This window comes from Suncus etruscus, chromosome 7 (genome assembly GCF_024139225.1).
Source record: "Suncus etruscus isolate mSunEtr1 chromosome 7, mSunEtr1.pri.cur, whole genome shotgun sequence".
NCBI lineage: Eukaryota > Metazoa > Chordata > Mammalia > Eulipotyphla > Soricidae > Suncus > Suncus etruscus.
This window is the reverse complement of record NC_064854.1, coordinates 48838705-48853209: the sequence shown is the minus strand read 5'-3', so window position 1 is coordinate 48853209 and position 14505 is coordinate 48838705. Positions and strand designations below refer to the sequence as shown.

At 37.2% G+C, this 14505-nt stretch overlaps 1 protein-coding gene across 1 annotated transcript in view; it reads left to right on the top strand.

Annotated features, from left to right (window-relative positions):
- LOC126014249 (calpain-9-like) overlaps positions 1-14505 on the top strand; it is a 73901-nt gene that overhangs the window by 14455 nt on the left and 44941 nt on the right. Inside the window, 3 exon segments of the mRNA XM_049777561.1 lie at positions 7016-7134; positions 9770-9775; positions 9778-9908. Of these exon segments, the coding sequence (XP_049633518.1) occupies positions 7016-7134; positions 9770-9775; positions 9778-9908 (256 nt within the window).

Genomic DNA, 14505 nt, shown 5'->3' with positions numbered 1-14505 from the left:
ATATTTATGTACTGCTTGTATCTAGATGCTTTGCTTCATGTATCTATTGTTTCTAGATGCTTTTCTATGGATTCTTTAGGATCTCTTAGTAAACTATCATGTCATTGGCAAATAGTGATAATTTTACTTCTTCTTTTCCAATTTTGATCTGTTTTGATTTGTTTTACTTGCTTGGCTGCCATAGCCAGGACTACTAATATTATATTGAACTAAAGTGATATAGAGGACATACTTGTTTTGTGCCTGATCTCAAAGGAAATAGCTTCAGATTTTCACCATTAAGAATGATACTAGGTGTAGATTTTTTATAGATAGCCAATATTATCTTTAGAAAAGTTCAATCCACTAAAATTTTGTTGAGGGTTTTATTATGAATGGATGTTGTACCTGGTCAAAAGTTTTCTCTACACCAGTTGATATCATCACAAGGATTTTATCTTTCCTTTTATTAAAATGGTATATTATGTTAATTTTGTTAATTATGTTAGTTGCATGTGTTCAATTAAATATGTTTTAACCATCCTTGCACCACTATATGAATCCTACTTAATATGACTCTATATTTTTTATTCTGCTAATTAAGATTATGTTAAGATGAAAACCGGCAAGACTTTGCAAAAACCGGCTCCCTGTGTGTGACACCAGGCAGGGAAAATCCACGAAAGTACACCGGCCCAGTGGGGCCCAACTGTGAAAAACTGTGAGTGTGACCTGTCTATGTCTGTCTACTGTCCTCTTGCGTGAAACTCCTGCGAGTGGGGCAAAAAGAGGCTCCAGAAAACTCGCTCGCCCAGAGGCCATTTTCAGGGAGGGACTACAGAGCATGAAAACCGGCAAGACTTTGCAAAAGCCGGCTCCCTGTGTGTGACACCAGGCGTGGAAAATCCACGAAAGTACACCGGCCCAGTGGGGCCCAACTGTGAAAAACTGTGAGTGTGACCTGTATATGTCTGTCTACTGTCCTCTTGTGTGAAACTCTTGCGAGTGGGGCAAAAAGAGGCTCCAGAGGAGCACGGCCGCTCCACTTCGCTACACGGCTGTGCACTCTTTCTAAGGAAAGAACACCATTGCAACAAGAAGGAAAAATTACACTAAGAACGGTGCTATATCACAGAAGCAAACATTTCTCTCTGGACTGTCTTCTCTGTTGCATGCTCGGGCCTAAGATTTGACCCAGTGTGAGGCTTCATCCATGGAGGACTCCCCTCCCTTAGAGGCAAGTCAGCCTATCCAGAAAAGGAGGAGCCAGAGGAGTGTGCTGCCTGCATCATATAGACAATGAATACCACCACAACACGTAGAAAAACCCACAATACAAGTGTGACAATGGGGAAACAATGCAGGCCAGCATCAGACATAGAGAATGAAGATGACAATACTGAGGACCACATAATGACCAACCAACTAATCAACCTCTCAGATAAGGACTTTAGACTAGCAATATGGAAGATGCTCAAAGACCTCCAAGAAACCATGGATCGAGTTGAACAGAACACTAATAAGAACCAAGAAAATATGAAGACAGAAATCACAAAACTCCAAACTGAAATAACATGTCAACTAACAGGACTGAAAAAGTCAGTAAACGAAGTGAATGACAAAATGGATAAGCTCTGGGACAGGGTATCAGAAGCTGAAAATAGACTTGGTGCTGTGGAAGATGAGATATATAACAATTCCATATAGCAGGAGAGATTGGACAAAAAACTTAAAGCAAATGAGCAAACAATGGAAAAATTAGTCAAAGAATGGGAACAGATGAAAATAGAAGTCTATGATAAGATCAACAGAAACAACTTAAGAATCATTGGAGTCCCAGAGACCCAGGAAGAAAATTTCCAGGAAGAATCAATGGTCAAGAACATCATTAAAGAGAAACTTCCAGAGCTAAAGAATATATGTGATCAAATCCTGCATTCCCGAAGAGTACCAACCAAAAGAGACCCCAGAAAAACCACCCCAAGACACATCCTAGTCACAATGACAAATCCCACAGATAGAGACAGAATTCTGAAAACAGCAAGATCAAAAGGGGAAATCACGTTCAAGCAAGCTTCCCTGAGATTTACAGCAGACCTGTCACCAGAAACACTCAAGGCCAGAAAGCAGTGGTGGGATATTGTGACAAGACTGAATGAAATGAATGCTTCACCCAGAATACTATACCCAGCAAAACTCACTTTCCGGTTTGACGGAAGAATACATGGCTTCACAGACAAAAAACAGCTCAGAAACTTCACAGACACAAAACCAGTCTTAAGAGAAAAACTGAAAGACCTAATCTAAGACAAGACTACCCAAAAGACACACCAAATTTTGAAATAAAGATGGCGTTAAATCCAGGACAATTCTTTCTCTCAACGTCAATGGACTAAATGCACCAGTTAAGAGACACAGAGTGGCTAAATGGATCAAAAAACTCAATCCAACCTTCTGCTGCCTACAAGAAACGCACCTGAATAGTCAGAACAAACATAGACTCAAAATAAAAGGCTGGAGAAAAATTATCCAAGCAAACAACACCCATAAAAAAGCTGGAGTGGCCATACTAATATCAGATAATGCAAACTTTCTACTCAGGAAGGTTGTAAGGGACAAAAATGGACATTTTATATTAATCAAGGGGTACGTAGAGCAGGAAGAATTCACTCTCCTAAACATATATGCACCGAATGAGGGGCCAGCAAAATATTTAATACAACTGTTGACAAATCTGAAAAATAATATCAACAACAACACAATAATTGTGGGGGACCTTAACACGGCTTTGTCAACACTGGACAGGTCAACCAGACTGAAACCCAACAAGAATATACTAGACCTGAGGAGAGAAATGGAAGAAAGAGGCCTAGTGGATATATATAGGACACTCCATCCCCAGAAACCTGGATACACATTCTTCTCCGATGTACATGGGACATTCTCCAGGATAGACTACATGCTGGCACATAAAACATACCTCCATAAGATCAAGAGGATAGAAATTTTGCAGACTACCTTCGCTGACCACAAGGCTCTGAAATTATTTGTGAACTCCAAAGGGACTCAGAAGAAAACACTTAACACCTGGAAGTTAAATAGCCTCATGCTCAATAACCAGTGGGTCCGAGATGAAATCAAGGAGGAAATCAAAAGGTTCCTGGAAACAAATGACAATAAAGACACAAACTCTCAGAACTTATGGGACACAGCAAAAGCAGTACTGAGAGGAAAATTTATAGCTTTGCAAGCACACATCAGGAAGGAAGAAGGAGCTTACCTGAGTAGCTTAATGACACAGCTAATAGAACTAGAAAATGCTCAACAAAAGGACCCAAGAATAGGAAGACAGAAGGAAATAACAAAGCTGAGAGCAGAAATCAACGAAGTGGAAACCCAAAAAACAATCCGAAAGATCAACGAAAGCAGAAGTTGGTTCTTTGAAAAAATAAACAAGATTGATAGACCAGTGGCAAACCTAACAAAGAAAGAGAGAGAAACTTGATAACTCGTATCAGGAATGAAAAAGGAGAGATCACTACTGATATGACAGAGATTCAAAGGGTAATCAGAAACTACTTTGAAAAACTCTACGCCACTAAAAAATGAGAACCTGGAAGAAATGGATAAATTCTTGGACTCTTATAATCTTCCACGGTTGAAGGAAGAGGATGTAGCATATCTAAGCACCCCCATCACCATTGATAAAATTAAAACAGTAATCAAATGTCTGCCGAAAAACAAAAGCCCAGGTCCAGATGGATTCACTAATGAATTATATCAAACTTTCCAAGAGGAACTACTGCCAATCTTGGCAAGACTCTTTCATGAAATTGAACAAACAGAAACACTTCCAAATAGCTTTTATGAAGCCAACATCACCTTGATACCTAAACCAGACAGAGACGCTACCAAAAAAGAAAATTACAGACCAATATCACTGATGAATGCAGATGCAAAGATCCTCAACAAAATCCTGGCAAATAGGATTCAATGCCTCGTTAAAAAGATCGTCCACTACGATCAAGTAGGTTTCATCCCAGGAATGCAAGGCTGGTTTAACATCCATAAATCTATCAACATAATACACAACATCAATAACAAGAAAAATAAAAACCACATGATCATATCAATAGATGCAGAGAAAGCATTTGATAAGGTCCAACACCCATTCTTGATCAAAACTCTCAGCAAGATGGGAATGGAGGGAACCTTTATCAATATAGTGAAGGCCATCTACCACAAGCCAGTGGCAAATATTATCTTCAATGGAGAAAAACTAAAAGCCTTCCCTCTAAATTCTGGCACAAGACTAGGCTGTCCTCTCTCACCACTCCTATTCAACATTGCACTGGAAGTACTTGCTATAGCGATTAGGCAAGAAAAGGATATCAAGGGAATCCAGATAGGAAAAGAAGAAGTCAAGCTCTCACTGTTTGCAGATGACATGATGCTCTACTTAGAAAACCCTAAAGACTCTATCAAAAAGCTTCTAGAAACAATAGACTCATATAGCAAGGTGGCAGGCTACAAAATTAACACACAAAAATCAATGGCCTTTTTATACACCAATAGTAATAAGGATGAAATGGACATTAAGAAAACAACCCCATTCACAATAGTGCCACACAAACTCAAATATCTTGGAATCAACTTGACTAAATATGTGAAGGACCTATACAAGGAAAACTATAAAACTCTGCTCCAAAAAATAAGAGAGGACACACGGAAATGGAAACACATACCCTGCTCATGGATTGGCAGGATTAACATCATCAAAATGGCAATACTCCCCAAGGCATTATACAGATTTAATGCCATCCCTCTAAAGATACCCATGACATTCTTCAAAGAAGTGGATCAGACACTTTTGAAATTCATTTGGAACAATAAACACCCTCGAATAGCTAAAGCAATCATTGGGAAAAAGAATATGGGAGGAATTACTTTCCCCAACTTTAAACTGTACTACAAAGCAATAGTTATCAAAACAGCATGGTATTGGAATAAGGACAGGTCCTCAGATCAGTGGAATAGGCTTGAATACTCAGAAAAATGGTCCCCAGACATACAATCACCTAATTTTTTGATAAAGGAGCAGGAAAATCCTAAATGGAGCAGGGAAAGCCTCTTCAACAAGTGGTGTTGGCACAATTGGATAGCCACTTGCAAAAAATTGAACTTAGACCCCCAGCTAACATCATGTACGAAGGTAAAATCCAAATGGATTAAAGACCTCGATATCAGTCCCAAAACCATAAGATATATAGAACAACACATAGGCAGAACACTCCAGGACATTACAGGCATCTTCAAGGAGGAAACTGCACTCTCCAAGCAAGTGAAAGCAGAGATTAACAGATGGTAATATATTAAGCTGAGAAGCTTCTGCACCTCAAAGGAAATAGTGCCCAGGATACAAGAGCCACCCACTGAGTGGGAGAAACTATTCACCCAATACCCATCAGATAAGTGGCTAATCTCCAAAATATACAAGGCACTGACAGAACTTTACAAGAAAAAAACATCTAATCCCATCAAAAAATGGGGAGAAGAAATGAACAGACACTTTGACAAAGAAGAAATACACATGGCCAAAAGACACATGAAAAAAGTGCTCCACATCACTAATCATCAGGGAGATGCAAATCAAAACAACGATGAGATACCACCTCACACCCCAGAGAATGGCACACATCACAAAGAATGAGAATAAACAGTGTTGGCGTGGATGTGGAGAGAAAGGAACTCTTATCCACTGCTGGTGGGAATGCCGTCTAGTTCAACCTTTATGGAAAGCGATATGGAGATTCCTCCAAAAACTGGAAATCGAGCTCCCATACGATCCAGCTATACCACTCCTAGGAATATACCCTAGGAACACAAAAATACAATACAAAAACCCCTTCCTTACACCTATATTCATTGCAGCACTATTTACCATAGCAAGACTCTGGAAACAACCAAGATGCCCTTCAACAGACGAATGGCTAAAGAAACTGTGGTACATATACACAATGGAATATTATGCAGCTGTCAGGAGAGATGAAGTCATGAAATTTTCCTATACATGGATGTACACGGAATCTATTATGCTGAGTGAAATAAGTCAGAGAGAGAGAGAAAAACGCAGAATGGTCTCACTCATCTATGGGTTTTAAGAAAATTGAAAGACACCCTTGTAATAATAATTTTCAGACACAAAAGAGAAAAGAGTTGGAAGTTCCAGCTCACCTCAGGAAGCTCACCACAAAGAGTGATGAGTTTAGTTAGGGAAATAACTACATTTTGAACTGTCCTAATAACGAGAATGTATGAGGAAAATGGAGAGCCTGTCTAGAGTACAGGCGGGGGTCAGGTGGGGAGGAGGGAGACTTGGGACATTGGTGATGGGAATGTTGCACTGGTGATGGGTGGTGTTCTTTACATGACTGAAACCCAAACACAATCATGTATGTAATTAAGGTGTTTAAATAAACTAAAAAAAAGATTATGTTAAGTATTTTTGCATCAATGTTCAAGAATATTGGTCTGACCAATATAAAGTCTCTGCTATGGGTATTAATATAATGTTAGCTTCATAGAAGGTATTAGAATAAATGTTTGTGTCTTTAATATTTTCAAAACCTTAAGTGGCAATGTTTATAAATCTTCTCTTAAGATTTAATAGAACTCACCAGCAAAAAAAATATCTAAAAAGACTTTTGTTCTCAGGGAGATTCTTAATTCCTGTTTTAAATGTCTTACTTGTAATTGCGAGTCACGTCCTCCTCATTTAGCTTTGGGATATTACATGATTCTAAAAATCTATCAATTTCTTCTATGTTCTTCCTCTTATGAGCATAAAGTAGTACATAGTAGCCTCTAATGTTTTTAATAACTGAAGCTTCCATTATTTCTCACCTTTCATCTCTGATATGATTTATTTGAACATTTTTTCTTTTTGTTCCTGAGTCTAGCTAAAGTTTTATCTAACTTGTTTACCCTTTTGAAGAGCCAACTCCTGCTTTAAAATGTATGACCTTTTATTTTTCAGGTGATTGCTGGCTATTGGCTGCCATCGCCTCCCTTACACTTAATGAAAAGGCTCTGGCTAGAGTTGTTCCCCAAGACCAAAGCTTTGGTCCTGGTTATGCAGGAATATTCCATTTCCAGGTAAGAAGCAGCATTGGTCAATGGACTGATCTCTTTGGGGCCTCTTTAACTGTTTGGTAATCTGGGAGGAACATGAACTTCCCTATGTGATGGTCTGCCCAAGTCAATGACCCTTGTGTGGTCACATAATAATCTTGGAAGGTATTACAAGAGAATAGAATTAGGCAAGTTTCTGCAGATCCATTTCTTCGTGATTTTATTACTTGAAAAAAAATTTTTTTTGTGGTTTGGGTCACACCTGGTGGTACTCAGGGGTTACTCCTGGCTGTCTGCTCAGAAATAGCTCCTGGCAGGCACGGAGGACCATATGGGACACCGGGATTTGAACCAATCACCTTTGGTCCTGGATCGGCTGCTTGCAAGGCAAACTCCACTGTGCTATCTCTCCGTGCCCTTATTACTTGAAATTTATTGTGCTTTATGACATAAGAAATCAAGGGCCAGAACTGTGATTCATCATTAAGCTCATGATTTGCTTGCCTGGAGATCTGACTTTATCCTCAGTACTACCAAAAAATAAGGGGAATAGTGGAAAGCAAAAAAATATCATTTTCTAACGAGAACAACCAGCGATGTGGAGAAACAACCAGATGTGGGGAGAAATAGACTCTCATATATGAATGTAGACTGGTCTAGATGTTTTTCAAAACAATATGGATATTCCTAAAAAAAAAATTCTTAGAAATTGAGCTCCCATTTGACCCAATAAATCCACTCCTGGTAATATATCTTAGGGGTCCAAAGACACAATACAGAAATAGTATCCTCACTTCTATGTTCATTGCAGCACTATTCACAATAACCAGAATTTGTAAGCAAGCCAACTGTCCAAGAACAGTTATATGGATAAAAAAACCAAATTCAGTACATCCACACAATGGAATACCATGCAGGTGTTAAAAAAATAAAGTCATAAAAATCGCATATATATAAACTGGATATGAAGGGTATCATGCTGAATGGAAATGAATCAGAGGTACAAAAGTTTGCATTTATTTGTGGGATATAAAAGATAGTTATGCTAATAATAGTCAAAGGCAATAGAGATGAAGGCCAGGAAGTCCATGGTATGAAATTTGCCACAAAAAGCAGGGGGGTGCAGGTAGGGCAGAGAAGAAAAAAAATATGAAGATAATAGTTGGAAATGATCACTTTTGGACAATAACTGGGTGCTGAAAGGGAGTACAGTGATATTATGCTACCCCTTCAATAACAATATTGCAAACCACAATGTTTAGAGGGGACAAAAAAGGAAGAGTGTCTGCCACAAAGGCAGGCAGGAGGGAGGGTATGAAACAAACTGTAGATATTGGAAGTGGAAAATGTGCACTGGTAAAGATAATAGTGTTGGACATTGTATGGTTGATACTCAGTCAGGAATAACTAACTATACAAGAACAGATGAAAAAATATACCATTTTCTGGAATACCTTCAAAGACACACAATGTAAGCTGTGGTAGAGTTCTAAGAATATTGAAGATTGCTTGGGAGTTTTTTCTATGTTTACAGCTTCCTATCTACTCTTATCCAGGCTTTGAGTAGGAACTGACAAGATAGTAAAATTTGTTATTTTTCTACGAAGTTGAGTGGTAGTGTCAGTGGGTAATTTCAATTTTACTATTTTTTTCTCAGTAGAACTGTGCCTTCATATGCTACTTGAGTTATAATATCTAATTTTCAGGGTTCTCAGAACATGTATGTTCTATGTGCACATGAACACATGCCTTTCACATTGCTTGCCTGGCACAAGTGCCATCCTATCTTACAATAGCTTTTCTGTGTAAAAGCCAAAAATTAGATCTTAGAGAACAGGAGAGACAGCTCAAGCAGCTGGAGACCCTGTTGATTCCTCTCTCCACGTGCAGCAGGGTATAACAAAAAAAAAAATTCTCTTGGACACTCCATCTCACTTGAGGATGAAACTTGAAGTGAAAAAATAATATTAAGTGGACATTTCAAGTTTTCTCACCTGCCAACTGGCATCTATTCTGCATGCCTGAATACTACTCCATTAACAGGCAGTTATAACCAGGGCAGTGGACCATTGATTTTTATTCTTTCTAAATCTGGTGAAAAACAATTAAAAAATTTACTGGCTTTGGGGCTGGAGATATAGCATGGAGGTGGGGGGCATTTGTCTTGCATGCAGAAGGACTGTGGTATCGAATCCCAGCATCCCATATGGTCCCCTGAGCCTGCTAGGAGCATAGAGCCGGAGTAACCCCTGAGAGCTGCTGGGTGTGACCCCAAAACAAAACATAAAAAATGACTGGCTTTGACAGAATCCAAAACTGGGACACAAAGGTATTTAAGCTGTGCAGAAACAGAATAAACCCTCACTTTTCTCTTTTGAGTGTGAATAATTAGTTCAAAATACCATGTAGCTGTCTACATGGTGAAACCTGTCCTCACCCTAGTTGTGTCTTTCAATGTCCTGGTGGGGTAGGATATTCAGTAAGTGGCATAGTGAAGAAATGAAACTTTAGCCCCCTCATGGAATCATATGCATTTTTTGTCAAGATTCTCTAATTTAGTCTGAAGGAAAAAACAAATAGTTGTATAATTACCAAGTCATTGTGACTCATGATATGTGAACACGTCTCTTTAATTTTTATTTCTTCCTTTGGCCAACAGTTCTGGGCAACTATAGTGAGTGGTTGGATGTGGTGATCGATGAGCCGGACTACCCCACCTTCAGAGATCGTTTAATCTTCCTCCATTCTGCTGATCTTAATGAGTTCTGGAGTGCCTTGCTGGAAAAGGCCTATGCCAAGTGAGGTGTTGAGCATCAAGCTTGAGCAAAACACTTATTTTCGAGTACCAGGTATCTGCATCCCCAGAATCCTTTTCAGTGGCACTGAGCAGGAGACAGAGGCAATTAGGGGTGCAATGTTAATATTAGTTAAGATAAGATGATGATAAGGCAACCAGAAGTTTTCTGTCTAATATGTGTCCATACTTAATGGCCCAACCAATGGCTTTATCTCCCCTATATTCTAAATGTCATTTTGAAAAGAGCTAGTAGGATAAGTGGACTGATATGCAAAATACGTTGATTCTCCAGAATTTCCCAAGAAACTCTATCAGAAGTGAAAAGCCTATATAGAGTTTGAGACATCTGTCTATGCTTCTCCCACTTTTATGTTTCTTTCTTTAACTTTAAGAAAAAGTATTAAATTTATCTTCTTAACAACTTTGAAGTATAAAATCATCAGTTTTAAGTATATCCATACAGTTGTGGAATATTTTCACCATATATCTCCCAGAAAATTCATTTTAGCAAAATTAAAACTCTTCAAAATTAAAACTAGCTACCTGTTCCCCCTTTTCCAAGATCTTTTTGACAACTTATATAATCCTATCAATAATCAAAAGCCAATAGAAACCTGGGTTCATTCCCCAGCATCCATTATAATCCCTGAGCCTTCCAGGTACTAGTAATTTCTGAGCATCAGAGCCAGAAGTAGTAAACTGAGCACTGCCAGGTTTTGTTCAATAACCCAAAACAAACAAAAAAACAAAAACAAAAAATGAGCTAATTTTGATTTTACTGTTTCCTACCACATTGTTTCATGTATATTTACTATATTTCTTAATAAAGTATATTAATACACTAAAAAATGAATAGAAATTGAAAACTGGTCTTAAGTAGAAAGACTGGGGTTGGGATATGAACGATGTAGAATTTAGATGTGGAAAAATCTTTAAGAAAATCCTTAAAAAATGTGAACAGATGAAAATAAACATCTTTGATAAACTGAACAGAAAATAAAACATATGAAATATTGGAGTCTCAGAGACCCAAGAAGAAAATTATCATGAAGTATGAGTAGTCAAGGACATTATTTCTGAGAAACTCCCGGGATTAAAGAGTGGGTGCAACTAAATCCTGCATGTATAAAGAGTACCAGCTAAAAGAGATCCAAAGAAAAGCGTCCAATGAAACATCCTAGTAACAATGGCAAATTCCACAGAAAGGAATAGAATACTGAAAGCAGCAAGACCAAAAGCAGAAATAACATTCAAAGGAGCATAATAAGATTCATAGCAGGTCTGTCACAAGGAACACCCAAGTTCTGAAGGCAGTGGTGGGTTATATTGACAAAACTCAATTACATGAATTCTTCATCAGGAGTTGTTCACCAAGACAGACTTACGTTCAGGTTTGAAGGATGGATACACAGTTTCATGGATAAATAACAGCTCAGAAACTTTATGGATTCAAAACCAACCTAAAAATATGATCCAAAAGATCTAATTTAAAAGAAGACAGACCAACAGACACAGCAAGAAAAGGTACACAGCAGAAAGATGACACTAACTCCCATGACAACTATTTCATTCAATATCAACTAACTAAACACATTGGTTAAAAAACACAACTTGGCAAAATGGATCAAAAAGATGAATCCAACATTTTGATGCCGACAAAAACATATCTGGATTGTCAGAACAAGCATAGATTCAAAATAAAGGGTTGGAGGATGATCATCCAAGCAAACAACTTCCTTAAAAAGGCTGCAGTGACCATACTAATGTCAGAAGACATAGACTTTAGATTTAAAGAGTTAAAAGGAGAAGATTTGGACATTTCTTAATAATCAGGGGATATATACAGCAGGAAGATGTCATAGTCCTAAATATACACACAGCCAATGAGAAACCAGAAATATATTTAAAACAATTGTTGACCATTTAAAGGAAGACATCAAGTGCAAAACAATATTAGTGGAAGAGTTCAACACTTCTCTATCAAAAACTTGGATAGTCAACCAGACATAAACTTAACAAGAATATATTGGCTCTAAAGGGAAAAAATGAAAAAGAGTTGCTTAGGTGTGTGTATGTATGTATAGGTAATTTATGGCTTTTCCATATCTAGAAAAACTGAAACACATTCTTTCTCCAGTGCACATGGGGCCATTCTCCAGGATAGAATACCATTCTGGCCCAATCAGACATATCTCCATAAAATAAAGAGGATAGAATTTATATGAACTACTTGTTCTCATATAATAATGTACTGAAATTAGAAGTGAATTACAAACACACACAGAGAAAAACCTTTAATACCTGGAAATTAAACAGCTCACTGCTGAACAACCAGTGGGCCACAGACAAATCAAAGAGAAAATTAGAAGATTCTTGAAAACAAATGAGAATGAAAACACAAGTTAAAGAATTTGTGGGATTAAGTAAATGTGGTACTAAAAGGAATATTTATAGCTTTACAGTCACTCAACAGGAAGGGAGAAAGGGCCTTCATAAATAACTTAATGGCAAAGCTTATAAAAATAGAATGTAATCAACAAAGTGAACCAAAATTAGGCAGACAGAAGGAAATAATAAAGATTAGAGTAGAAATTACTGAATTGTAAATCCAAGAAACAATCCTAAAGATCAGGAAAAGGAAGAGTTGGTTCTTCAAAAAATAAAAAAGATCAATAAACTACTAGAAAAGCTTACAAAGAAAAGAATAGAAACTTAGTAAACCAAATTAGAAATGAAAAGGGGAAGTTTACTACAGATACTACAGAAATTCAAAGGGTAATCAAAGATTAATTTGAGAAACTTGTTGCAATAGAACATGAGAATCTCAAAGAAATGGATAAATTCTTAGACTTATATAATTTCTAAAGGTTGAACCAAGATGATCTATAATATATAAACATATATCACTATTGAGGAAATTAAAAAGATAATCAAAAGTCTTCCCAAAAATAAAAGCCCAGGCTGAGATGGATTCACTAACATATTCTTTCAAACTTTTTAAGAGGAATTACCACCAATACTTTTAAGGCTCTTCCAGGAAATTTCAGAACAGAAATACTCCCAAATAGTTTCTACAAAGCTAAAATCACCCTGATACCAAAAGCAGACAGGGATGCCACAAAAAAGAGAACTACAGGTGAATATTCCTGATGAACACAGAAGCAAGGTCCTCAATAAAATTCTAGCAAATAGGATCCAACAATTCATCAAGGTCATACACTGAGATCAAGTTTGTTTTATTCTATAATTGCAATAATGGTTTAACATTCTCAACTCAGTCAATGTAATACACTAGATAAATAAAAGAAAAAAAACTATATGATCATATCAATAAATGCAGAGAAACCCATTGATAGGTCCAACAACCTTTCATGATAAAAATAAACTCCTCAACAAAATGAGAATGGAAGGAACTTTTCTTGATACTCAAGGATATTTACAAGCCCATGGCAACTATACACTCAGTGAGAAAAACTGAAATTTTGCCCCTAAAATCTGGTACAAGACAAGGCTGCTCCTCTTGTCTCAGTCCTATTCTACATAGTACTAGAAGTACTTGAAGTACTTGCTATAAAATTAGGCTAAGAAAAAAATATCAAAAAGCATTTAGATAGGAAAGGACGAGTTAAAGCTCTCACTGTACCCAGATTACATTATACCTATATTTGGAAAAGCCTAATTGACTTACCAAAAGTTTCTAGAAACAATAGTTTATATAGCAACATATATAAAACCTTGGAGTCAACTTAACTGAAAAAAAAAAGGTAAAGGACCTAAATGATAAAAACTACAAAACACTGCTTAAAGAAATAAAACAGAACACAGCAAATGGAAACACATATCCTGATTATGAACTGGGAGGATTAACATCATTAAAATGGCAATACTCCTCAAAGTATTATACAGATTTAATGCAATCCTTCTAAGGATACCCATGACATTTTTCAAACAAGTGGATCAAACACTCCTGAAATTCATTAAGACGAAGAAATGCCAAAAATTGCTAAAGCAAACTTTAGAAAAAAGAAGATCGAAGGCATCCTTTAACCAACACTACTATTAATAGTATTGTTAAGCACAGTGTTTAAAAAATAAAAATAAAAGTAAAAACTTTTAAAGTAGAGGGCTGGCGTTATAGCACAGTGGTAGGGTGTTTGCCTTGTACGTGGCCAATCCAGGAAGGACCTTGGTTCAATCCCCAGCATCCCATATGGTCCCCTGAGCCAGGAGTGATTTCTGAGTGCATAGCCAAGAATAAAGTCCACTACTTATATACTTATTTTCATTATTAATGTAATTAAGATAACAATAGTAAAAGTTTCCATACCTTACCACCAAACCAAAGGTCTTTATTTTTAATCACCATCAAATGATCTCATTTCGCTCCTAAATTCTCCATTCCCAGCTCACCAACTTGTCAAGGAAAGGCCATAGAAGCTTTATGTGCTCGATGACAGTTCTTCCTGGGAATTCTTCTCCTCTCAACCTTGAGGCTCCTGTCATCTGATACAGGACCTAGGATAGATGTTCATACTTCAAACTCTATGAGTGCATACAAGGAGCAAAATTACTGTAAATGTAAATGGGTTAAATCAGTG